Below are 27,728 nucleotides of genomic sequence, written 5' to 3'. Positions count from 1 at the left end.
TGGTGTCGCAGTGCCCACACCCGCCTCATCGACTCGCCTATAAACGAAGCCTTGCGGTTTGTGACAGGATGCCTGCGTCCTACCCCCGTGGACAACCTTCCCATCGTAGCAGGCATCCAACCCGCAGGCCTCCGCCGCATGGGAGCCACAGCACGTCTCGCCTGCCGGGCCGTGGAGCTTAATAACCATCTGCTCCACGATAGGCTCACTATAACAGCGGAGCCCTCCCGGCGTCTCAAGTCGAGACACCCATTTGTGCCTGCCGCACAGGATCTCAGGCAGCAATGCAGAGATCTTAACATCAGTGTGGCATGATGGGCGGATTATATGTGGCGCGCGGAGTGGGAGGCAAACACCTCCAAACTCCGCGACCATATCCCAGTCGCCGGCCCTGAGCCCCTCGGGATGGACTTGCCAAGGCTATCCTGGGTGAGGCTCAATCGTCTCCGGACCGGCATCGGGCGTTTCCGCTCATCAATGCACAGATGGGGCTTGGCCCCAAATGCGTCGTGCGAGTGTGGCGCAGAGGACCAAACCGCAGACCATGTTATCCTGGATTGCCCGGTGTACCACCCACCCAACGGGATGCATGTTCTGTCGGTACTAGATGACGAGACGATGACGTGGCTTCTGGAGGGGTGTCCAGAAATATAGCCCGGGTGAGCCCCTCAACCAGGTCTCGGGGTGGTAAAAGGGTAGCCCCTCGGCCCCGAGCATGGTGGAGTGGAGAGGAAAACAACTACCCATACGCCGAAAGAAGATCATTAAATATGCCATTAGGCTAAAGATTTACCTGCCTCTGTATTGCCTTACTGGTTGCTGGCTGTTGCCATAACATCCAAAAATGTATAGATTAGCAAATCCCCCCAAAAAGCCAACAAAAGTTGAAATCATAACATCGAGACTATCTAATGCAGAAGGTTGTCGTGATCATACTGTGGTCTGTGGACTCACGTATGGAAGTAATAGAAAAACGACAATTTCTTAAAGTATCTTAATGTTACACATTTTTATGTGATGATATAAAAAAAAAAAGAATACAAAAAATAGCTTTGTAACTACAACCATTGGATTCCTTGACCCTGGAAATGTAGGTTTAGCAGTTAAAATGTTCTAGCTTATTTAGAAGCCAAGATATTACAAAACGTGTGTATTATGGCGGCCATTTCTTAAATGCCAAGATGGCCGCCTTTCAGACATCTGTGCAAATGGAAACATATATTTTCTGATTCCTCATACAATGCCCTTTCCAAAAATGTATAGATTAGCAAATCCCCAAAAAATTCCCACGAAATTATATAACAAACCTGACTAATAAGTGGAACAGACCGGAGACGTGTTTTTGAAGTTCCGAAAAGCAGTTCTAAAGAGGTTGTGGAGTGAAGAGGCGACATAAAAGGTACATATTATATTTCTTATTTATGTCTGCAGATAACATGTGCTGTATTTCAAACCGTACACACACACACACACACACACACACACACACACACACACCCTGTGATGTTTTATTTCTGTGTAAATGAAGCAATGTCCTTCACGAAGCATGCTAGTTAGCGCGTTAGCTAGTTCTTTTCACTCCGAGCAGTGTCGACATCGATGGGGGTCTCCAATCGACTCCATTCAAAGTGATTTACATTCCCTGTCCTCTCCCCTGTCCGGACACATTTGAATTTTCACCGTAAGCCCCGGTAAGGCGACGTTATTAACCCGCAAAGAGTGTATCCCGGGCACCGTCTTTGTCCGCGAATAACACCGGCTAACACCGGCTAGGAAATTGGTAAAAATACAAGACTATGCTGGATAACTCCACCACCAGTATACGGTCAGTTTGAGCCATCAGGCATCATTCTGGCACCCCGGGAAGTAATGTTTTGAATCCTGAGAGCATGCATATATGTCTATCCGAAAATAGTACACTCTCCTCGGCCACTGGAACGAAAAGCTTACAGCACCGTGTATTCGGCACGGTTCTTTGCCGGTGTGAAAGCCCTATCCTATCCATTATGGACAGTACGCTAGTTATGGGTGATTGTCAAATGTTTCAGATTTACACATGATTGGTGAAGATGATATGTACTGTCTGTCAGACCATATATCTTTTTTTTTATTCTGGCCCAATATGATTTTCTCTCTCTCCTCCTCTCTCACCCTTATGTCACTCTCTCCTCCTCTCCTCCTCATGTCTCTCTCCTCCTCTCCTCCTCATGTCTCTCTTCTCCTCTCCTCCTCATGTCTCTCTCTCCTCCTCATGTCTCTCTCCTCCTTATGTCTCTCTCCTCCTCTCCTCCTCATGTCTCTCTCTCTCCTTCTTATGTCTCTCTCCTCCTTATGTCTCTCTCCTCCTTATGTCTCTCTCTCTCCTCCTTATGTCTCTCTCCTCCTTATGTCTCTCTCTCTCCTCCTTATGTCTCTCTCCTCCTTATGTCTCTCTCCTCCTTATGTCTCTCTCCTCCTTATGTCTCTCTCTCCTCCTTATGTCTCTCTCCTCCTTATGTCTCTCTCTCTCTCCTCCTCATGTCTCTCTCTCTCCTCCTTATGTCTCTCTCCTCCTTATGTCTCTCTCCTCCTTATGTCTCTCTCCTCCTCCTCTCTCTGGTAGTTCAAGGATGAGGTGGTGAAGGAGGTGGTGGAGAGGATGTGTAATGACTTCTCTGGCCAGTGCTGCACCCACAAAGCTGCACCCACAAAAAGAAAAAAATGTGGAGACAACGCCAACCCAACTCAACCCTACTTGGTGAAGACAGGAACCACAGGCAACCGGTGAAAATCACAGGCATATGGGCTCCCATGTCAGGTAAAATAGTCTTACTGAAAGGAATCTATAGCCTACCTTAATACTTGATGTCTTTTATTTTCAGAGAATCCACAGCTCCTGTTTGAAGGGACCGTGTTCCTGCCACTCCACAGAGAAGATCCCCTGACAGGCTGTGAAGAGTACAAGCTTCTCTTCCCACCCTCAGCCATCACTGACACCCTCCTGTTCCTACATCATAAATGTTTTTGGGAACCACGCCAACTTGTTGGGATAGGTATGAAGTCAACTGCCACCAATGGGCAATACTGTGAAATTGTTGATAAAAGAGTAGTCCACAACATCAGGAACACATGCTACCTGAAGAATAGGTTTCTCCACTCTCATATGGAGTAACTCTCCCATGTCACACTGTGATGGTGGTCATTGTAGTCTGTCTGGGATGGAGGATGTCAGTGTAGTCTCTTTCAGAAGGACAGTTTAGTCTCTCTGTGGTGGAGGGGAATCTTGGGGGAGTTGTTACACAACACATTCTTGTTTATTTATTTATTTGTATTTTACATAATTAGAGTTAGTAGATGTGTGACAGCCCCCCAGTGTGTCTGAATTGGAGTCCTAGTATACTGTACTTCCAAATGGTTTAGCATGGGGGGTCAGGTTCAGTACTAGATTTGGGCCGAGGTCCAATAGTGTCCTACCTACAAAAGGTTTTGTACATATAATCATTTTGTTCATATAATAATGTTGTACACATAATCATTTACCTGCCATCCTCCTGTCAAATGTCAGATCGCTACGGAATAAGACTGAAGAGCTTTCCATACTCTTGAGGTCCGACTCGGACTATCGACAATCCAGCCTCTTATGTTTCACAGAAACGTGGCTGTCCGAGGACGTCGATTTTAATTTGGAAGGCTATAACATTATACGTTTTGACAGAGACGCAACGAGAACGCGGAAATCAATTGGGGGCGGGCTCTGTATAGCTGTCAACAACAAGTGGGCAACAAACTTTACGTTGAGAGAGACTGAGAGTTGCAAACATTATGAATTGATGACGGTGTCATTTAGACCGCACTATCTGCCCCGAGAATTCTCCCAGATCACCGTGATCTTAGTGTATGTACCCGGGCCTGATTTCGCCCTAGCTGCTGAGCGCATAGCGGACAGTTACAACACGGCAGTCAATCGGTCTGCCGAACAACCAGTGTTTGTGTTGGGAGATTTTAACAGATGTGACATCACCACGCACCTACCTAATCTGCAACAATATGTCACAACTCCCACCAGAATGCAGAATATACTGGACAAGTGTTATGGAAATATCCCAAATGCATTTATCTCGAAACCCCGCCCCCCCCTTGGTCGCTCCGACCACAACGTCATCCTCCTGCTTCCAAAGTACAGGTCCCAACTGAAAACAGGTGTACCGGTAACAAAAACCGTCCGAGTATGGAATAAGGATGCAGCCGAATCACTAAGGGGATGCTTTGAACAGACTGACTGGGACTTGTTTTTTAATGATTGTGGGGACGACTTAAATGATATGACCGATGTGGTGACATCCTATATTCTATTTTGTGAAGACACAGTCACTCCCACCAAGCAGATTACCCTCCATCCAAACAATAAAAAATGGGTCACTAAAGACATGAAAATGTGTCTGATTAATAAGAAAATGGCATTTTTACAGGGAGACAGGCTCAAGGTGAGGGAACTGGAGAAGGAGTTTAAAAGGAAGGCGAAACTAGCCAAGGTCCATTATAAAGAAACGGTGGAGCAGAAGCTAATTTCTGGAAATGCAAAGAAGGCATGGCAGGGGTTAAACATCATGATGGGGAGAGCCCCCAAACCTGCAGCGATTGACTGCACGGACCCCACCTCCTTTGCAGAGCAGCTCAACAGCTTCTTCAGCCGTTTTGACAGCAGCAGCACATCAACCACCTGGACCCCTTCCACCTCCAACCCACCTCATGCTCTCACCATAGATGAGCAGCTGGTGACCTCCATCCTGAACAAAGTGAACCCACACAAAGCCTCAGGCCCAGACAGGCTCAGAGGCAGGGTGCTGAAAGAGTGCTCCACTCAGCTAAGTGGGGTTTGCACCAAGCTTTTTCAGTGCCTCCTAGACTCGGGATGTGTCCCGAGACAGTGGAAAGAATCCACAATAATCCCAATCCCCAAGAAAAAACAAGCCAAAGACCCAAAGGACTTCAGGCCAGTTGCACTGACGTCTGTGCTCTGCAAATGCATGGAGAGAGCAGTGTGCGACCTCCTCTCCACCATGTTGGCAGAGAAACTGGACCCTCTACAGTTTGCCTATAGGGCAAAGCGGGGCGTGGAGGACGCCAGTCTGACCCTCCTGGACACTGTGGCCAGACAACTGGACTCGGCGCACCCCCACAGCAGGGTTTTATTGATGGAGTTTTCCTCTGCCTTCAACACTGTAAAAACTGACATTCTGCTACACCACCTAGCAGAGCTTGACGTCAGCCCCACACTGATTTTATGGCTTAAGAACTTTTTAACAGACAGACCACAGCAGGTGGAGGTAAACGGCTTCACATCCAGCAAGATGATTTTAAACACAGGCCTCCCCCAAGGCTGCGTCTCATCCCCCCAACTCTTCGCTGTCTACACCAACCACATCACCTGCAGCACAGAAGGGATGGTGCTGCTGAAATATGCAGACGATATGGCCTTGGTGGCCCACCTGACTGGGGCCGACGCCCTGGCCAAGTACCACCAGGCAGCAGAAGACCTAGCCCTGGTGTTCCAGCAAAGCTCCCTGGAGCTCAACACCAGCAAAACCAAGGAGCTGTGCTTTGGGAACAGGGAGAAGGCAGACTGTCACCACCTCTTCCAGCCCCTCAGCATCAACGGCCAGCTGGTTGAACAGGTACAGTCTTTCAAGTACCTGGGGACAGAGATTGACATCTCTCTGTCCTTCTCCCAGCATACTGACTCAGTTTACAAAAAGGCCCAGCAGCGCCTCCACCTGCTGAGGAAGCTCAGGGCTTTTAACGTCAGCAAGGACATTTTAACCCTGGTTTACAAATCACTCATTGAATCCATTCTCACCTTCAATAACACATCCTGGTACAACTCCCTCACTGTTAAACACAAAACCAAACTCTCCCGTATAGTCAATCAGGCAAGTAAAATCATCGGCTCACCTCAAACCCCCCTGTCTGAAATCTACAACCGGTCACTAATCAGAAAAGCCACACAAATCACACAGGACCCCTCTCACCCCCTCCACCAATCATTTCAGCCACTTCCATCAGGCCGCCGTTATAGAACTCCACTGGCCCGGAAGAACACATATAAAAAATCATTCATTCCCACTGCAACCACCGCCCTGAACATTTTAAAATAGGAAGCACACTGCATTTTAGCATTTTAGCTTTTTAAATCATAATACTGTTTTTATTACTATTATTTTTAAATGACTAGACTTTTTGAATAGGCACTACATAAACACTGTTATATCTGTCTGTTTTTATTGTATTAATGTATGTGACCTATGTGTGTCTTAATGTGGAAACTGTATTCTTGCGCTGCACTTCTGCCTGTCAAAGGAGAATTTCTGTCACTCTGTGACAGACAATAAAGCATTCTTGAATCTTTTGTTCCTATTTATAATAGTTCCTGCAATTTCCTGTAAATGTCTTTATCAATTAGTAATCCACAGTATGATTATGTATTTGTGTATGTTGTTTTTTAAATAATAAAATGCTGAGACAATACTATGACATTCATTGTGTTCTTCATATTTCCAAGACATCTCAAGACATCTTAAGTTAAGACATCTTCATATTTCCAAGACATCTCAAGACATCTTAAGTTAAGACATCTTCATATTTCCAAGACATCTCAAGCCAAGACATCTTCATATTTCCAAGACATCTTAAGATCCATGTCTAAAGGCACGTCTTAAGACGTGTCTCAAGACGTCTTGACAAATGTGTCTTAAGATGTCTCAAGACAAGGTGATGGCTGGGTATGTAGGTGCTCAGATTGGCGAGTCCATTGTAACCAAGTTAATTTCAGCTGGTGTAGTTCACTCAAGTAGTATGAGCAGTGCACACCTCAACTGCACATCGCCTCCAGATCCTGTAACTGATCCTAATGTTGTTAGACAGGAGGTTCCGCGCGTTACTGTGTATGTAAAATCAGACAGGGAACCACCAATGTTCCGAGGTGATAGTTCTGATAAGTGTTCAGTCCAGGACTGGATTGACATGTCTAAAGCTTATCTGAGAAAGCAGAAATGTCCAATGCATGAACAGGCTGAGGAGATACTGGCAAGGCTGATGGGTAAGGCAAAGGATGTCGTGAGGGTTGGTTTGCGTAGCGGTCAGACACTTGATGTGAAGCAGAACCCTGATCTCATCTATGATATCCTTCTCAAGTACTTCAGTGATGTGTCATCATGCCTCCCGTTGTCAGATTTCTATGCCACTCTACCCAGACCCAATGAGAACCCTGTAGACTACTGGTTGAGGATCAACAAAGCAGCTGATGTAGCTGGTGAGGGCCTTCGCAGACAAGGTAGGAGGATGGAGAACATGGGTGAAGAGGTAGCACGGATGTTTGTCAGGCATTGCCCGGACTCTGGACTATCCCGTATTCTGGAATGCAAGGCTATTGAGGAGTGGAGCTCACGAGACATACAGTTGAAGATTGATAATTATCAGAGGGAGCTGAGAGCCTCTGGCAGGACCGGTAGTTCTGTGACATTGAAGAGCCATGCCACCGCCCTCCACACTGTGCAGTCTCATCCAGAGCCTTCGATTCAGTCTGTGTCTGAGCAGTGTTCCACCCAGTACCCCCCTGCTCCTGCCCATAGTCCAGTGTACCACACACAGTGTCCGCCTTCTACCCTCATTCCTTCCCAGGACCATGCTTTAGGCCAGCTTCCGTGCCCCTCCTCCGCGACTGCTGTGGCCCAGAACACTCAGCAATCTGAAGACAGGATTCTTGCTCGCATTATGGAGAGGCTGGAGCAGATGATGGGGAAAGTGCAGCAGCGTGACAGTGCTCCTCGTGGCGGAAGATACCAGGGTGGCGCCCGTGAGAAGGCCTGCCGAGTCTGTGATGACAGTAGACACACTACCATCTCACACTGCATGTCAGAGAAGCTGTGCTTTGTCTGTTTAGCCCCAGGTCACACAAAAGTTGAGTGTCCCACCAGGTCGTCCCGAGCACCTCAGCCTCAGGGAAACTAGGTGGCCTGTATTCAGAGGGAGAAAGTATAGGTCGCCAAGTAAACTCCCATTGTGAGGACGAATCTAGTGCTGAGACAGTGTATATAGCTCTCAAAAGCTCAAGTGATAACTCTGAAGATATTGTTTATCAGAATACACATACAATTAGTGGTAGTGACAGCCTTTTCTACACACCTGTGACAGTTGGTAATACAGTGACTCTGAATGCTATGCTAGACAGTGGGTCTATGGCTTGTACAATGAGTAAGACGGCAGAGGGAAAGCTTAGAGAGGTTGGAGTTGCTACAGAACATAACCAGTTCAGTTCAAATGTGGTGCTTGTTGGCTGTGGTGGTCGCCGTGTCAAGCCTGAGTCAGCTTTCAACGTGGAAATGGAGGTGTATGGCTGTAGGATTATGGTTCCCACTCTGGTAGTTGAAGGCCAGCATGATGAGTTGATACTAGGCACCAATGTTATTAAATATATCCTCCGGCAGTATAAGCAATGTGATGGCTACTGGAAGGCTGTGTCTACGCCCTGTCCTGCTGGCGATCCAGAATCTGAACAGTTTCTCTCGATGCTCGCTGGTCTGAACCGTTGGCGAGGTGACGTCATACCTGACAAGATAGGCACAGTCAGGTGCAACTCAGCCGTGTGTCTTGAGCCTGGTCGGGAGTACCTGATGTGGGGCAAGCTACCCAAGTCCACTATTGTGTCTCCTGGTAGCGCTGTGATGACAGAGCCCACATCGTGTCGCTCAGCTCCAAGAGGGGTTCTGGTGGCCAGAGTTGTTACTCCTTTGTGGGGAGACGGATGGGTTCCATTGAAGCTGATCAACTCGTCCGACAGGCCCGTCTTGGTAAGGCGCAATGCTAAATTGGCCGACGTCTTCTCCTGCATTGCGCTCGAGGACATGGATGAGACCGGACCTGCTGAGGTCCCACTACTCAGTTGCTGTCAAGTAACCCCGTCCAGTGAAAATGCGGCCCGCACTGTTGATGAGGAACTGAAGTACATGGGATTGAGTGGGCTCGACATACACTCCTGTGACGTGTCTGAACAGTGTAGAAGCAAGATGGCTGACCTGGTTGTGTGCTACGAGGACATCTTCTCACGCCATCACCTGGATTGTGGAGAGGCAAAGGGCTTTATACATCGCATTCACCTCTCAGATCACAGGCCATTCCGGCTCCCATTCAGACGAGTGCCCCCCAGTCAGTATCAGAAGTTGCGCCAAGTACTGAGTGAGATGGAGGAGAAAGATATAATCAGGAAGTCAACCAGTGAATATGCATCTCCGTTGGTTCTTGTATGGAAAAAGAACGGAGATCTCCGTATCTGTACAGACTTTCGCTGGCTGAACAAGAGGACCCTGAAGGATGCTCACCCTCTCCCTCACCAGGCCGACTGCTTAGCTGCACTTGGAGGTAACTCCTTGTTTAGTACTATGGATCTAACCTCAGGGTTTTATAACATGCCACTACACGAGGATGACAGAAAGTACTCTGCCTTTACAACACCTATGGGCTTGTATGAGTATAATCGCCTCCCGCAGGGCCTCTGTAATAGTCCTGGGAGCTTCATGCGTATGATGACTAGCATTTTCGGAGACCAGAACTATCTGAGCTTACTGGTTTATCTGGATGATTTATTGGTGTACGCCCCTGATGAGAGGACAGCTCTGGAACGCTTGGAGATGGTGTTCAGTAGACTGCGTGGTCATAACCTGAAATTGGCCCCCAAGAAGTGTTTTTTTCTCCGGAAATCCGTCGAATTCCTCGGCCACATAATTAATGACAACGGTGTGTTGACTGATCCCAGCAAAGTTGAGAGCATCGCAAAGATGACAAGTGCTGACCTGATGGAAGCGGACGGTGTAACCCCCTCACAGAAATGAATAAGATCTTTCTTGGGGATGATCAATTATTACCAGCACTTTGTGCCTAGCTTCTCCGCTATTGCAAAGCCTCTCTTCTCTCTGTTGACGGGCCAGAAGAGAAAAGGGAAGGAGAAACAGTCCAAACAAAGGTCACAAAGCAGGAAGTTGAATGTTACTGACTGGACCCCCGAAACGGAGCAGGCTTTCCAGAAGCTGAAAACGGCGCTGGTTGAGACGGCTGTCCTGGCTCACCCTGACTTCACCCTTCATGCTGTCAACGGACGCGTCCCTTGATGGCATCGGTGCTGTCCTGTCGCAGATCCAAGAGGGTGAAGACCGAGCGAGGCCAATCGCATTCGCCAGCAAGTCCCTCTCTCAGTCTCAGAGAAACTACCCAGCCCATCGGTTGGAATTCCTAGCCTTGAAGTGGAGTGTCTGTGACAAGTTCAGCCACTGGTTGAAGGGGCATGATTTCACTGTTTGGACGGACAATAATCCATTGACTCATATCATGACGAAGCCCAAGCTGGACTGCTGCGAGCAACAATGGGTGGCTAAGTTAGCGAGCTATAACTTCGACATCAAGTACATGCCAGGCCCACAGAATGTTGTCGCTGATGCCTTGAGTCGTGTGCCTTTCGTCAAGCAGAGAGTCAGTCACAGATTACTTGAAGAGCCCTACAAGAATCTCCTCTCCGAAGTCCAGGATGTGTCGAGTGCTTCTGTACAGGACGCCTTCCGGTCGTCCAATGATAGTGGTGACACTCCACGCCAGGCAGAGAGTTACGCTCAAAGTGTCCCATCACCTCTGCATGTCCACGCTCAGTCTATGGAGATGGATGAAGTGTCTGTTGTTCTACAGTCATATGACGATCTGTGGGAGGTCGGAGCAAGAACGCGCGCTGTAGCAGTCTTGCACCATTTGCCTCAGTTAGTCCCAGGTGGTCAGGACTCACTTCCTGCTTACAGTGAGAAGGAACTCCGGGATGAACAGCTCAGAGACAGGACTCTCTCTCGAGTCTTGTACTATGTGGAGAGACATCGGAGACCCTCCAGGAGAGAGAGAGATAAGGAATCAGTCACAGTCATGAGGTACCTGAAGCACTGGGAGAAACTTGTTGTGAGCAATGGGATACTCTACAGAGTCTCGAGGGATCAAGTCGTGAAGTCAAAACGCCGCCAGTATGTGGTTCCTGAGTCTAAGAAAGTTGAAGTTCTGAGAGGTGTTCATGACCATGCCGGCCATCAAGGTCAGTTCAGGAGTCTTGGCTTGGCCAGACAGAGGTTCTTCTGGCTCAACCTCGACAGAGACGTAAGAGACTACGTCTGTAACTGCCAGCGGTGTATTGTCAGTAAGACTGTTGAACCTGCTGCGAGGGCGCCTTTGCAGAATATCACATCAACCAGGCCACTTCAGCTGGTTTGCATTGATTTCTGGTCAGCGGAGGACTCAAGGAACAAGTCAGTTGATGTGTTAGTTGTTACTGACCATTTTACAAGAATGGCCCAGGCATTCCCCTGCAAAGATCAGTCAGCCAAACAGGTGGCGAGAGTTCTATGGGACAAGTTCTTCTGCGTCTTTGGGTTCCCAGAACGTATCCATAGCGACCAGGGAGCTAGCTTCGAGAGTCAACTAGTGAGTGAGCTGCTCAGAGTCTCCGGTGTCAGAAAGTCGCACACAACCCCGTATCACCCGATGGGTCACGGTAGTGTGGAACGTTTGCAAAAATCAACTGGCCGAGGCGTTTGCAAACTCTGACGTTCATGTACAATAGCACAGCGCATGAGTCAACTGGCTATGCACCTTTCTATCTGATGTTCGGGCGTACTCCTCGTCTCCCTGTCGATATACTCTTCCGGACAGTCCTGAATGATCCAGCTGTGGTCAGCTACGACAAGTATCACGAAGGATCTGAGAGAAGCTATGGTCATAGCCCAGGAACATGTCATAAAAGAACAGCACCGTCACACAGAGCTCTACAACAGACGAGTGAAAGGGCCCACCATTGACGTCGGAGACCGTGTGCTGTTGGCGAACAAGAGAGAGAGAGGAAAGAGAAAGGTGGCTGACCGTTGGGAGTCTACTGTATACACTGTGGTGGATAGGAAGTGAGTAGAGGAACCGCGTTCGAGTCGGAGAGAGTGGATTCCTGTCCTGGGAGTGAGGGAGGGGAGGTTGAAGACATGGAGTATGGGGGAAGAGCTGTTCGGGAGAGGGATGTTCCCTTGACTGTTCCAGAGCCCACGGATCCCAAGGGAAGAACCCTAGAGTGGGTCACCCAGTTACCATTCCCTGACCACTCACGGACAGAGGCTACTAACACTGTAGTGTCTTCAGTCTCGTTTGCCCCTCAGAGGGTCCCCGAGCAGATGGCTGAGGAGCAAATGGTAGATCAGTCCATTAACTCTGATTCTAGATTTGTGGTTAGCGCTGATGATTGTACTGATGTTTCTGGTAACACAAATCAGACAGATGATGCTAGTGACACACAGCGTACTGACACTCTAGCTTCTGTCACACAGTGTGAACATCCTAGTACAGTCACACAGGTCAAGTCCAAGTTTGGTCGCCTTATCAAACCAGTTGACAGATTGATTTATATTTTGTCAGGACAAGACATTATCCAAGACACCAGGCACGTGCCGTGAGCTTTTAGATTGGGTAAGCATAAGATATAGAAATACACGTAATTACACATACACGCTATCAGGGAACGCAGTTTCAAGGAAATGCAATTTTGATGCCCTAGAACCCGCTAATAAACTGTAGTGTCACTTTGTGATCAGATTACCAAAAAAAAAAAAAAAGTTGCCAGTTTCGACTATATCAGGGGTGCTCATTGTTCAAAGATCTTTTCAAGTAGCCAACCTACTGAAATCTACAAGTCCAGTTTCAACATCGCACACGCACACACGCACAACACAGACACACACCGTTTCCATCCTCCATAGTAAACACAACACACTTTCTTTTCACACTTTGTCACACAGGCACTTGACATCACATCACAGACCCTCCCTCTCAAAGTACTCAAACCATATAAACAAGCACAGATCGCCACCAGCCTCGCGAATCATATACATCATATAAACCGCTCATACCAGGCTTGCTTGTAGCCGCTGGCGACTCTCCCTTTCTGGGTCAGTGTGAACATCGGTGAGCGAGCGGCCGGGCGGCCTTTAGCCAGTAGTTGTGTTTTTCCAGTCCAGTCCAGTCTACGAAATCCCTTTAGGTCGCTGACAGTAATGTCCATATTCACAAAATCAAGCAAGTTATCCTTATTGATTATTATTATTTAGATCGTTTGAGCTAGCTGGCATAAGCTATTCTGCCGGGCGAGAGGTGAAATGTTAAGTGAACTTGAAAGTGATAAGAGCCAATCAGTAGCTCTTATAGGAATGAAAGACCTACTCTGATTGGCTGTAAGCATGCTTACCCTGGTCACATTAAACAGCGAGTTGAGGCATCGGAAAAAAATAAAAAATAAATGTTCACGCATTCGAATGTACGCGAGGGAAAGCAGAGAGCGGAGTGCTTATATGCAAAGCAGAGTAGGGAGTGCTTTACTCTCCCTAAAATACGACTCTTTTAATGAAAACAAACAAACGGTTACATGCACTTTTATTTTAATATTTTCCTTTTTTCTTTTTTCGTTGGGTAAGCACTGCTTACCCTGCTTATATGGACGGCACGTCCCTGCAAGACACTAAGTCAAACATTCGAGCTGTTTGTAGGTCAGTGTTCCAGGCTTTCCACAGTTAGATAAGCCGAAGCTCAGTTCAGTGCATGTATACACTGTGCACACTGACATCCTATGACATATAGGTTTGTTCGTTATTCTGATTGTTTCATAAGAGGTTGTGGCCTCTTGAAGGCTAGTAATACACAGTGAAAAAAGGGTCTTGTGGGGTGTAGAACGCATCCTACCGCCAGTAGTTGGTTGGAGAGATAGTTTACCTCTCTTTCCACTTCATCCTTATAGGATACTTTTCAAGTTGGCTGTCCTGTCCTTTGGCGGCCCTATGTAATAGTGTAAAAAGTAAAAAGTAGTATTTAAATGTATAGTTGCTGCTCAAGGTTGGCGAAATTCAGGGGAGATGGGTGTAACAGAGTTGGGAATGTATGTTTAGTTGTGGTGAATGTAGATGAGTTTCGCCGTGCTTGAGCAGCCCTGGTTGTTGTTGGAGCCCCCTTTGGAGTTTGGGTGTACTGCAGGTCTGCGCGTTCTTTTGTCCTTCTGTTGTTGCCGTACTTACAGTGGTACCAGAATATGGCTGCCATCTTAATGGGTATGTGCGCGATGTAAAATGCTCCTCGTGTTTTGTTGTTTGTGTGGAGAATCTTGTAATGTAGGGTGAAAATGTTGGTGTAGTACTGTGCTGTTTGTTTTTACATGTATTGTGATGATGTGATGTATTGTGATGATGTGAAACAGAACATTTATTGTATGTTATTTTGAATGCGCAGATTCACAAGAGTTGCAGACCAGAGGAAGATTTGTGTTTTATATGTCTTCCATGCAGGTATGTTGCTCCACATGTTGTTTGTAATTGTTATTTGTAATGTTTGAGGGAAATGTGTGTTCTTTCTGTAAACAAATTATTCTGATGTGAAATATACATACACGGTGGGACAACCAGAATATGGCTGCCATCTTAATGGATTCACAAGAGTTGCAGACCAGAGGAAGATTTGTGTTTTATATGTCTTCCATGCAGATCAATACAAATAATTGGTTGAAAGAAGTTTGCCTGTTTGACCATCGTTACACATGTTTCAATGTTTCAATGACGGAGGTAAAAGAAGAATAGATGTGAACACAGGAAAGGTGTCGACACTGGATCTCACATTGGTTAATAATAATAACTGCTGCCATATGGAAGCCAATACAAAAGGAGATAAGAGGAAGACACCTCCATGTTGTGGGTAGTGAGAAAAACAGGGGAGGAAATAGAAAAGAGGGGGGAGTAATGACAAGACGAGGAATCGGACACAGTAACTTGAACAGAACATTCCACATTATAGGACGCATCCAAGAAGATGAGGAAGAAGAAAGTGAAAAAACACCACGGCAACCGGACAGCCGAGTGGTAAAGCAGCGTAATGGGTGTGTGGGGGAGGAGACTTAGGAGCCCGCGCGCGCGCAGATCATTTATGTGTCCGCGAGGCAAGCGTATGTTTGTTGAGCGCCTGAGTCAAGCTCGAAAGCGTGTGTCAGCAGCCGCCTAATTTGCATAGCTCCCCCATATATCGGGTAGGTGACCACAGCCCCGCCATTCGTTCCTGAAAAGAAACGAGCCATCATCAACATGCCCGAGCCAGCGAAGTCAGCGCCCAAGAAGGGCTCCAAGAAAGCCGTCACCAAGACCGCAGGCAAAACCGGCAAGAAGCGCAGAAAGTCCAGGAAGGAGAGCTATGCCATCTACGTGTACAAGGTCCTGAAACAGGTCCACCCCGACACCGGCATCTCCTCCAAGGCCATGGGAATCATGAACTCCTTTGTCAACGACATCTTCGAGCGCATCGCCGGTGAGTCTTCTCGCCTGGCCCACTACAACAAGCGGTCTACCATCACCTCCAGGGAGATCCAGACCGCCGTGCGTCTGCTGCTCCCCGGTGAGCTGGCCAAGCACGCGGTGTCCGAGGGCACCAAGGCCGTGACCAAGTACACCAGCTCCAAGTAGTAGCGCTTCTGCCTGCTCCACTAACCCCAAAGGCTCTTTTAAGAGCCACCCACCCTTTCAACATAAGACTAATTCCATAGCGGGTTGATCTCGCGTGATACAATGTTGTAGTACTTGAACGTGCAGGTGATCTCGCCACACTTTCTCCCTCCTGTCTGTCAAATGAACGGGTAACTAAGCTGTGCACGCATGGCCAATATATATTGTTTAATATTACTGGGGAATCACCCATCATATATAACCACGATATTAAGATAAATCACATTTAAATCACCATGGAGGTCCTCATTCAACACCCTAAACTGCACAAGTGGCACCGGAACAGCCAACTGAATGTCCTTTCTGTAGATTGTTCTAGCAGTTAGGTGCACAGGAATTAAAAGCGGATTTATCCAATTTAGTGGGGAGCCTCAAGAGTTAACCAAGTCTGAGAACTTAAACACAGATGAACTTCATTACCCTGAATTGTAATAATGAGATTAGGTAAGTAGGGCCTGGAGGACTTTACAGTGGGGGAAATAAGTATTCAACATGTTTAACTTAACATATTGCTATTGCATCTATTCACATGACATTAAGACCAGACATGATATCAACTCAATAAGACCATACAGATGAAGCAATGGTAATAATCCACTGTAGCAATAAAGGGGATGACACAGGCAAGAAGTATTGAACTCTAACTGAAATTTAGTTCAGCCTCATTCCAGTGATGGCTTCAAGATGCTTCGAGATGCTTCAAGATGCTTCGAGATGCTCGCTGTATGAAAGTGAGTGATGAGGATTTTAGCCGTTCTTCAACACTGAGTCTTTAAGTCTTGAAGATTCTGGGGGTCTGCTGGTGAATATTGATCTTCAGTGGCTTCCACACGTTTTATATTGGATTTAAGCTGCCGGTTGACAGTCCAACACCTTTACTTCCTCCCTCTGGAACCAGCTGAGATGTTTTGGATCGTTGTCCTGCTGGGAGACCAGGAGCATCTTCCCTGGTCTTCTGGGTTCCACCAGAGCTCCACCGTGTGAAGAGAAGCAGCCCAACGCCGTGACGCATCAACCTCCCAACTTCACTGTAGGTATGTAGGAACTTTTTTCAGGAATGTTACAGTTTCTTTAGCTGTGTAGTTTGATTAACTTAATACCAATGTCTGGTCTTAATGTAATGTGAATAGCTGCAATATAAATATGTTGAATTACAACAATTATTGATGTGTTGAATACTTATTTCCCCCACTATAAAAGGGAGTAATGAAGAGGGAGAAGTTGTTTAGCAAACATCTTTATCCAACGTGACTTGGAACCCTAACCCTAACACCAAATACATTTGACGTAAGTGAATCATCAGATACATGTTTCTGTGATTTGGTAAGTAACATAGATTTTGTCTTTCCAGAATTACAAACAAAGTGAATGCAGACTGTAGCTCAGAAAGAGCCTGGTCAGTCATGGGGGTAATAGCCTACTGTACAACAGTGTCATCAGCATATCAATACCCTTTACAATTATTTACAGATAATCTAATCCAAAGGACTAAATCACACTTTCAATATAAAATCTCCATTGATGCTTTTTAGTTTGGGACAAACCTTAAGCCTTGTCTGTGAAACCAGCCCACTATGTCTTAACTCTATTCAGTAATGTTCAAACCTTCTATAGAAGGGTTAGGGTTAGGAAGCATGAAGCCTGATCCAGGTCTATTTCAGACAACCTCTGAATGGGTAGGTAATGGTCGACCATATCTAATGCGTTGGAGAGATCTATAAATAAAGCAACACAATGTTGTTGTTTTTCTGATCTAGGCAATCATATCATCCCGATGACATTAGGCTGGCGAAATGTGTGACAGGTGTGTGCAACGACTTGGAGTGGTCCAGCTTGATAGCTTTATTAGGCCTGTGTTTCCCTTTAACTTGAGGACCCATTTGTGTATGAATGTCTGCATCTGTGCACACTTGGTCCTCTTTCAACCTGTTTCATTTATATTTTCGTTTTATGTGAAGTACGCTGTAACTTGTTTTGGGGGAAAAAGTGCGACATAAATAAAGCGTTTATTAGCGAGAGATTGATGCAACTGTAAGGCTGTAGGCCTACTTAGTCCATTATAGTACTACTCTTAGGTCGTTGATATGTTCAACGTCTTCATTGTCGGACATTTCATATTCAGGATGAACACAATGTTGTTCAAGACGGACGACACAAGTCACAGGGAACGAATCAACCATTTATCGTGTCAGTGATATGCTGGTAATATGGCAATTGATTGTGGAGACTTCCTCACAGGAGACATGTCTTGTCCATGACGATAGGGGGAAGTTAGACAAACAACTCGCCTGCCTGCCTTCATTTATTATTATTTTTACAAACAAAGTTATGATCGCAATTTTAAGGCTAGTTACTATCTAGTTTAGTAGCCGAACATATTCATCATAAGACTGCTGATATACATCCTCGACACGGACGACACACGTCTCAAAATATCATCGTGTCAGGATTAAAATGCTGGTGATAATATCGCAATTTATTCCTCAGAGTAAACATGCAACAATCATAGTCTAACTATGGCTTTCACCTGTCTTGTTTAGATTTAATAGGAGGGAGAGGGACACCATCTGAAAAATCACCTATAGGGACAAGCTCTCAGCCCCATCCCCGCGACTGTGTTTCACGACCACCAAAAGAGCTCATATTTATAACACCCCGCACCACATCGGGGGACCCTCAACCTTTGTACTCCCTTACCAGACAACCTGGCTACCTGGACAACGAGTGCTGGTCCCAATCGTATGCAATTTAAGACACTTTATGAGACAAATAACACAGGAAAAGCTGTGCGCACCGCTCCCTCCGACAGTGGAACGGTGGGGTTTTGAGAGAGTCACAACAAAACACACGAAGCCTTCGCGGCTCACATGACTTTATTCTAAACGGAGGCAAGTCTGCTCGCTGGCCCGTTTGCATTTGGACCTCAACTCGGCACCACTGGTGACTTTTAGCCCGTTATTCGCGAAGAGAAAACACAGGCGCCCGAACATTTCGGCAGCAGACTGCTGAGCAGGGATGGTTGAGTCTGCACGGTTCTCATGCCGCGTTTAAGGACAGCCCCCTGCTCCGGGTTGAGCTTCATTCTCACAGAGCAGCTTTGCAGACTAGTTGGTTTACCGGAACGAACGAGACTTTCTACAGACATGGCAGAAGTCGCACCAGCAGCAGCCCCCGCGCCGGCCAAGGCACCTAAGAAGAAGGCAGCAGCCAGGCCCAAGAAAGCAGCTGGCCCCAGCGTTGGCGAGCTCATCGTGACGGCCGTGTCCGCATCCAAGGAGAGGAGCGGCGTGTCTCTGGCCGCGCTCAAGAAGGCGCTGTCGGCCGGTGGCTACGACGTGGAGAAGAACAACTCCCGCGTCAAGGTCGCCGTCAAGACCCTCGTCACCAAGGGCACTCTGCTCCAGCTCAAGGGCACCGGGGCCTCCGGCTCTTTCAAGCTCAACAAACAGGCTGTCGTGGCGGCCAAGAAGCCGGCGAAGAAAGCCGCCACCCCGAAACCCAAGAAGGCGGCCACAAAGAAGCCCGTCGCTGCCAAGAAGTCTCCCAAGAAGGCAAAGAAACCCGCCGTGGCCAAGAAGTCTCCCAAGAAGGCAAAGAAGCCCGCGGCAGTCACCAAGAAGGCCACCAAGAGCCCCAAGAAAGTCAAGAAGGCCACACCGGTCAAGAAGGCTCCGGCTAAGAGCCCCAAAAAGGCCGTCAAGGCAGCCAAGCCCAAGGTAGTGTCGTATATTTTTACACATTAATAGCCTTCTTATATAACGTATATCTTACACATATATTCACGTATATTTTACACATATTACACGTATATTTTTATTACTTCATATATACTTTATTAATACTTTATTATTTCATTACAAATGATCGCGGGTAGATTTTCAATTGTCGCACATGCGCAGACACACACACACGCACATGCACGCCCCCGAGGGTCTAGGCCAATCAGAGGCCTAGAAGGAAGGACCACGATTGGCCAAGAACATACTGTGATGTGATTGGCTGAGGGCCGCTATAAAACCCTGTGCTCAAGGAGGAGCTCATTCTGTCTGCTGTCTACCTCGAATCACGTTGTGACTGTTTTGTGTGCCTGTAATCTGAGGACCCGATCTTTTTTGAATAAATACTCTTTAACTTTGGCCAGGAGTTTTTACCTCTTCTTTGATCACTGAAACAGAGAAAAGATTCGACATAAGTGGCGAGCCTAAGCAGGAGAATCCATAGCTTTGGATGACCGGTCGTTTTGCAACTCTTCAAGTCATCAAAGGGTAAGTCTCTGCTGAATTCGCAAGGACAAGGCGGAGCTGTGCAAAATAGACTGTGTATATCGAATAAGCTATATTTAAAACGGATCTTGAAGTATATAACTGGGTAGAGGTTAGTCAGAGAGAGCCGGGTTGTAAAACCTGTATTGGGAAAAGCGTTTTAATTGTACGATTTTTATCGTGTGTGTGGTATTGTGGTACAGCAGAGAAGGAGCTGCTGTAGGCTTGTTTTGGGAACAAGGAATTAGCACAAAAGCTGAGGGAGAGACGTTTTTCTCAGCGGGCTAATAAATGTGGTTTGTATCAGACAATAGTCTGATGGAGTGTAAAAGAATGAGAATTCTTGGTTAATGTGGTTTGTAAGTAAGAATTTAGTCCGTGTTTGTCAGGAGATAGCTCTATTCAATGGTATGGAATCTGAATTCCTAGTTTGAAAGAGCAGAGTCCGTGTTAGTGAGCAGAAAATAGCGCTATTTTAAAGATATACATTGTTAAGTTACTTGAGAGCACGGAGGAAAAACGTGGCTTTAGTAGAAATTGGCGCCATTTTTTCTTTGTCTGAAACGCATGTCAGACCCGCGGACACAGGCCGCTAGTTGAAAGGGCGCCAATTTTTTCCTTTGTCTGAAACGCAGGTCAGACCCGCGGACACAGGCCGCTAGTTGAAAGGGCGCCATTTTTTCTTTTGTGTGAATGCATGTCAGACACGTGGAGACAGGGCCTATAGTTGAAAGGGCGCCATTTTTTTCCTTTGTCTGAATGCATGCAGACTCAGTGGACACACAGAGCCTAGTAGAAAGCATACGCCATTCTAGGAGTATTTGAATAAGATTATCTTGGCAAATAATACGTTGAACTGCATTGAAAGATATTCTTGGAATTGCTGTGTCGTGGAGAATAATAATTATTGTGGAAAAGCAGTGTTGTGAAGATTAATCTTACAGTCCACAGCGGTTTGGTAAGTAGAACAAAGGAGTGTTGGGTGGCTTCTTTCCCCCCTGACATCCATTTTTTCAAATACACACGCGCGGGTTTGATAGATTTCAGTACTCATCTCTTAAAGATAACGATAAAACCATACACATAGACTAGTATTGAAAAAGACAGGGATATAGTGAATTGATCTCGGGGTATTTCAAATAAGTTTAAAGGTACGGTTACTCGGAAAACAGGAGGGTACACGGGGCCAGCACATTTCAAACACAGAGAGAGCATGCGGAGCGAATAGGCCCGCTTACAGAGTATTGGTGAAAGAATCTAAAAGGTTAATGCATAGATTGATGTTGTGAATGACTTTTCAGTATTACATTGATTTAATTAATTACTTATCAGTTGAATTAATTATTCAGATCATTCATTTTCTGTTTCCCAAAACAATTGATTGATTCCATAAGTTTTAAATCAATGTATATGATGATATAGTGAATAATTCTAACTAATCATTCATTCCTTTCACTTAACAATTGATTTATGTATACATTGTAAAAGTAAAAAAGATAGATTGTGAGTTTTAGGTAAGATATAGTCATTCTGTAAGACATTTTCGGTGTGGCGCCCTCTACTGGTCAAAACACGATAGGACGTTTTTAATTATTTACTGCCATCTAGTGGAAGAAACACGATAAGACATTTTTAATTATTTACTGCCATCTAGTGGAAGAAACACGATAGGACATTTTTAATTATTTACTGCCATCTAGTGGAAGAAACACGATAGGACATTTTTAATTATTTACTGCCCTCTAGTGGACGAAACACGATAAGACAATTTTTAATTGTTTGCTGCCCTCCAGTGGACGGAATACGATAAGACACTTTGGAACACTGGTCCTCCATCAGTGCATCCGCCTGAGGTCGACGAAATAGTCTTTTACAATAATAAATGGATGGTTACTTCAATTAATTTAAGTAATTACAAATTGATTGAATTAATTATTCAGATTATTTCATTTTCAGTTTTCACAAAACTTTGATCAATTGGTTTATAGTGGTCTAGGGATGACGTTTTCTTTCACAGGATTACATCAATGAAGTGTAAATGACTAAGTCTAGTTGATTGTGCATTCCTTCCGAGTAGCAGGTCGATTTCCTTACAGATTGTAATTGATAATTGATCATTTTGTTCCTTTCAAATAACAAGTCGATTTCCTTACAGATTGTAATTAATATTAGTGTTTTACATCTTTTTATTTGAAGTTAAGTTCTTTTTTCACAGTTCTTGATTAAAGAATAGCAGAACAGTTTCTATCTGAGGATTGATCAATCAAGGGGTTGTGGATCAGAAAGACTTAGAGCGTGACCTGCTTTTGTAATTTGATAATTGTGTTGAACAGCCTTTGTAGTTTAATAATTAAGTTGACCTGAACTATAATTAATATTGATTGAGCAATTAAGTGACACACATTCATACATAATAAGGGAAAAAACATTTAGATTAAAACACACACACATAGATTACATTTAAGTCAATAATACACAATACCACTGAAACAATCCGTTGTTCTGGAATTGTAGTGTTCTGTGTGGACAGTTGACACAGTTAAGAGTTGGACTAGCATCTGTTTAGCAGATACAGCAACAGAAGGTGGGTTGTAAGAAAAGTACACCTTATAGCATATTTGCAGCATATTAAGCAGTATAAATATTTCAGACATGGGAGCCAAACCCAGTAACATTGTGAGGGCTGTTAATACAGACAAGGGAATATTAGCAAATTCATCCCCTGTGGCTATAGTGGAAAAAATGAATCCTCTTGTTAAGGAGATTAGCAAAATGTCAACGAAATGGAATATTCGTTGGGCAGACATTGAACAACCATGGCCAGCAGAGGGCACCTTTGATTTACAATTAATTGCAACATTGGAGATACTTATCAATGCACATAAGGCGCATCAAAAAGGAAAGATTAGATCAGAGAAACGCAGGTTAGAGTTAGCTATTTTAGACCTCTTCAAGGTAGAGGGGCAGAAAGTAGCATTAGCTTGGAATGAGAAAACAGCTCACATGGATCCAGAAAAAAGAGATGAATTGGCCAAAGCAATGGAAGAGAAAGTGAACATTCCATTCTCACACACAGCTCCAATCTCCAGTCCTCCTCCCTATGCCAAGAGACTGGAGGACAATTCTCAGCGGATCTACCCTCAGGTCCCTGTCCTAAGTACGAGCGGAACCTTCACTATCCAAGATAAGGATGAAAATGTACTAGAGAGGGGAAGAGCGAGAGTGACCGTGGACTTCGAACCAGAGAACAGGTCAGGTGCCAAACAGAAAAAGAAGGAGGAGCCGAGGGGAAAAGGGGACGACAGGAGGGACAAGACGGATGACGGTGAAGATGGCAGTGGAGGTGATAGCAAAGATTCCAGTGATGACAGCAATGCACAAGGAGGCTACAGTGCTCCGATAAGAAAACTACTAGCCAGGGCCGAAAAGCAGGGAGGGAAAATACGCTATAAGAAGGGAAAAGAAGAAAATAGTTCTGAAGATGAGCAGAAGTCTCTGAAGGTAGGGAAGAGAAGAGAGAGCTTAAAGCAAAAGAAGAAGAAGCTGCAGGAAGACAGGGAGGAAGAGGAGGGAGAAAGGAGGGCAAGAAAACTCCGTGCGAAAATCCTAAGAAACGAAGAAGACTACAGACAACAGCTGCAGGACCTAGACGTAGAGAGAGAAACGTGTCGTCAATCTCAAGCGGCAGCATCACCTGCATCCCGGTTGAACTCCCCAAGGTCCGGAGCGACACCAAGGCGGGAAGTAAAAACGGAGCCACAAGTAAGCGATTATGAAACAGCATCGGAAGAAGAGGAAACTCAGGGGAACTTCCCAGTGCTGATTCGAGGTAACCAGATGGAATATCGTCCTTGGAATCATACAGATCTGTCAGAAGTGATAGAAAAACTCCCAGTCCTGGAAGATGGTGGCCACCCCTGGACGACGCAAGTCGACGTGAGATTGACAGGAACGCACGCTGCTATGGGAGACTTGAAAAGACTCTTAGCTACCATTACAGGATTGGATACCATGCAGGAAATATTGATGAAGGCGGGACTTCATAGATATATCGATACATCCGTTTATGATCCAGAACTCTTCGCAGCAAACAGAGGCAAGCTGTGGAAGGCAATCAGAGAAACATACCCTACTCACATTCACCCAGACAATGTCATTGTGAAGCCACTGGGGGGAGATGAAAATCCCCGGGGGTTTGTTGCCCGTGTGCACTCTCAATGGAGAAGTGTGACAGGGAAGGATGCCGAAGATAACCCGTTAGAAAAAGCCATAATCAGGGAAAAGATTCAACAAGGTCTCCCTACCCCAGTTAAGAACAAGTTAGCAGAAGTGGTGGGGCTACGACACATGAGCAAGGCTGTTTATATAGACAACATAGCACACCAAGTAGAATTATTTAGAAAGAAGATTCAGACACAGAAGGCACAAGACGAGGACTCACTCAGAAAACTAACTCAAGTGCAATTGACAGAAGGCAAGAAAACCAGAGAGAGAGAGCAGACTATAGCCCTACAGGTCCCATCTCAGCCACAGCAACTGCAAATCGTCCCTCCCCAGTCATACCCACAGGGGCCACAAGGGGGGAATCCATACCCACAGGGGCCACCAGGGGTGCAAGTGGTTCCATACCAGCCATACAACCAGCCTGGCCAAGGACCACCACAAGAGGGATGGACCACAGCACCGAGGAAGGTGCTAGGACCATGTTTCGTATGCGGCCAGTATGGACACTTAAAACGTACCTGCTTTAAGAAGAACCAGGGGGGCGCAGGGGGGAAACAGAAAGGAGGATATAGGCCCCCTGCTGCACCGGCTCCAGGAGTGGTGAACCCCTATGGAGGCCCAGCAGCTGCGATATAGGGGTGCCCAGAAGATCCGAAAGGGGGGTGCCAGCTGGTGGTGACAAACAGGCCTGAAGATGAACCTACAATATGGGTGTCGGTCAACCAACGTCCATTAGAATTGATGGTGGACAGTGGAGCAGCCTACACCTGTCTGAAGCCTGAAGACGCCACGCACCTTCCTATGTCTGGGAAATATGTGAAGACAATCGGATTCGAGGGAATTAAACAGCTGATCCCTACCACTGAGCTTGTAAGCTTAGAGTACAAAGGACAGAGAGCAGATCTGTCAATACTTGTATCAGAACACACGCCAATAGGGCTACTAGGGAGAGATGCACTATGCCAGTTAAATTGTACCGTGAAATGCACACCTGATGGCTGTCAGGTGACAGTGCCACAAGAGAACAGACAGCTGTCTGTCATGATGGACAACAACGCATCTATGGTATATTGGGTGGGAGGGCTTAGCCCAGACCTAATGGAACCAGCAAGGATGTGGGACAATTATATCCTGGCACACATGGCAGAGGCCAGAAGGCCTACTGATCCATTGCATTGTACACTCCAGTATTTTAGAGAAGTTGCAGATGCAACCCCAGATGAGTGGCTGAAGCATCAGCCAAAACAGGTACAGCTTAGTACAAGTTGTATAATCCTAGGCCCTCAGGGAGTGGCTATGAAGATAAACAGTGACACTTATCTAGATCAGGAGCATAAGATTGAGGGTAGCATCCCTCATGTGACACTTATGATATCTGAACACTATAAGCAGAAGCATTTAGGGGCAATGATGGCAGACTCAGAAAAAGCCAGATTTGTAACGACAAAAGAAAACCCTGCTATCTGGAGGAGCATTGATGGACAGTTCACAAAACTGATGATCTCTGCTCAAGGAATAGGACATCCGCAGACTGTGAAGCTAATGAACCAGCTAATCCTTCCTGTACAAGCTGACAGAGACCTCAGAGAAGAAATGATGCAGAATGTGCCAGCCGACCTGTGGGCAAAGAACAGTACAGACATTGGATTTGTGAAATCAGCTCGTCCATTGAGAGTTGAACTCATACCGGGTGCAGAACCCCCTTGGAAAAACCAATACCCATTGAAACAGGAAGCAATTGATGGAATTGAGCCACAGATCAAAGGACTGTTAGAGGCAGGAGTCCTGAAGATAACTCAATATCCGTTAAGCAATACACCTCTTCTGCCAGTGACGAAACCTGATGGTTCATATCGTCTGGTACATGACCTACGGGCTGTGAATGAGGTAGTCGTCAGCTATCCAGCTGAAGTTCCTGATCCTCATGTGCTGTTGACTCAGATTCCATCTACAGCCAAAGTGTTTACAGTGATTGATTTATGCGGGGCTTTCTTTTCTATACCTCTTAGTGTAGAAAGTCAAGGGTTATTTGGGTTTACCTACAAAGGTCAGCATTATCAATATACCAGAATGCCACAGGGGTACAAACACAGTCCTCATGTTTTTAATCAGGTCTTAAGGGAGGACTTAGACGGGTTAGAACAGATGATAAGTAGTACTGCCATTCAGTACATGGATGACATACTCCTTTGTGCCCCAGATGAAGAAACATGTCACAGGGATTCCGTTAAACTGTTAAAGGTTTTGGCGGAGAAGGGACACAAGGTGTCTAAAAAGAAGCTACAGTATTGTCAGGAAAAGGTAACTTACTTAGGACAATCCATTACACAGGGACATCGCAGCGTCACAAATGAACATTTGGAAGCTATTCAGAAGGCTCCAAAACCACGAACGGTTAGGGAAATGATGATGTTTTTGGGCATTACTGGGTATAGTTCAGCATGGGTGGAGGATTACACTAGACTAGTCGCTCCATTGAGGGGGATGATTAAGGAAACAGGTAGTGATAACCTCCAATCTTGCATTACTTGGACAAGGGAAGCTGATTTGGCGTTTGAGACAATTAAACACAAATTGCAAGAAGCGCCAGCTTTAGCGCTTCCAGATTATTCCAAAGAATTTGGATTGTATGTTTCTTCTTCAGCCGAGGGGAAGTATGCCTGCGCTGTTCTTACGCAACCAACAGGCATTGGACCTAGTCCACAGCCCATAGCCTATTACTCTGTCGCATATTCAGAGGTAGAAATGGGTTTCGCGCCATGTTACAGAGCAATGGCCGGGGCTTATCTTATGTACGAGAAGGCAACAACCTTAACAATGGGGTACCCAATTACCATTCTCTGCCACCACAGTCTAAGGAACCTCTTGAATCAAGGCAAGTACACTTTGACGATGCCTAGGATTAGGGATTATTACAGGATGTTGGAAAGGGAAGATGTAACATTACTAAGATGTAACACACTTAACCCAGCAGAGACCTTGCCAACCCCAGAAGATGGGGAACCACACGATTGTGTGAAGGAAGCTACGAGGTACTCTAAGCTTAGAGCAGATCTACTAGCTTTGCCTTTAAAGGAAGCTGACGTTGAGTATTGGACTGATGGATCTTGTTACCGGGTAGGAGAACATTTACGTGCCGGGTATGCCATAGTCCGATCCCAAAATTCGGAGTTCATTGTGGAACAAGCCGAGGCTGTTCCTCAGCCTTGTTCAGCTCAGTTGGCTGAATTGATTGCCCTCACAGAAGCATGCAATTTGGGAACCGGACAAAGAGTGACAGTATACACCGACTCTGCCTATGCCCACAATGTGTGTCATTTACATGGAGCTGTATGGAAGGGACGGGGTTTTAAGAAAACTGATGGTTCGCCTATTCAGCACCACGCTCAAATCATGAAGCTGTTACAAGCCATGATGAAACCAAGGGAATTAGCCATAGTGAAGTGTGCCGCACACAGATCTGACTCATCACATGTCACACAAGGTAACAGGGCTGCAGATGATGCAGCCAAAGCTATTACAGGAGCAGACAAAGCAGGTAAAGTTCTGCTGGTCACACATGAAGTACAGTTACAGGGCATGGTCACGCTTGAGGATTTGTTGATGTTACAGAGTGAGGCAAATGCGCTAGACAAAAACCTATGGTTAACAAGGGGAGCTAGTCAGGATGACA

General features: G+C 46.0%; 2 protein-coding genes across 2 annotated transcripts in view; both read left to right on the top strand.

Annotated features, from left to right (window-relative positions):
- Positions 1 to 15,155: 15,155 nt before the first annotated feature.
- Positions 15,156 to 15,530, top strand: LOC308153524 (histone H2B; the record flags this gene model as incomplete). Its single annotated transcript, XM_080526692.1, has 1 exon — positions 15,156 to 15,530. One exon carries the CDS (start codon positions 15,156 to 15,158, stop codon positions 15,528 to 15,530), a length of 375 nt encoding a protein of 124 aa, XP_080382818.1.
- Positions 15,531 to 18,712: 3,182 nt separating this feature from the next.
- The window catches only part of LOC308152857 (histone H1-like), a gene marked incomplete at both ends in the record, with an annotated part of 32,076 nt that continues 23,060 nt past the window's right edge, over positions 18,713 to 27,728 (top strand). The window contains one exon of the mRNA XM_080525929.1: positions 18,713 to 18,780. Coding sequence (XP_080382055.1) covers positions 18,713 to 18,780 — 68 coding nt within the window. The remainder of the gene's footprint in view (positions 18,781 to 27,728) is intronic.

This window comes from Nansenia antarctica (assembly GCF_963989245.1).
Source record: "Nansenia antarctica genome assembly, chromosome: 3".
Lineage (NCBI taxonomy): Eukaryota > Metazoa > Chordata > Actinopteri > Argentiniformes > Microstomatidae > Nansenia > Nansenia antarctica.
This window is presented reverse-complemented; position numbering and strand designations above follow the sequence as displayed.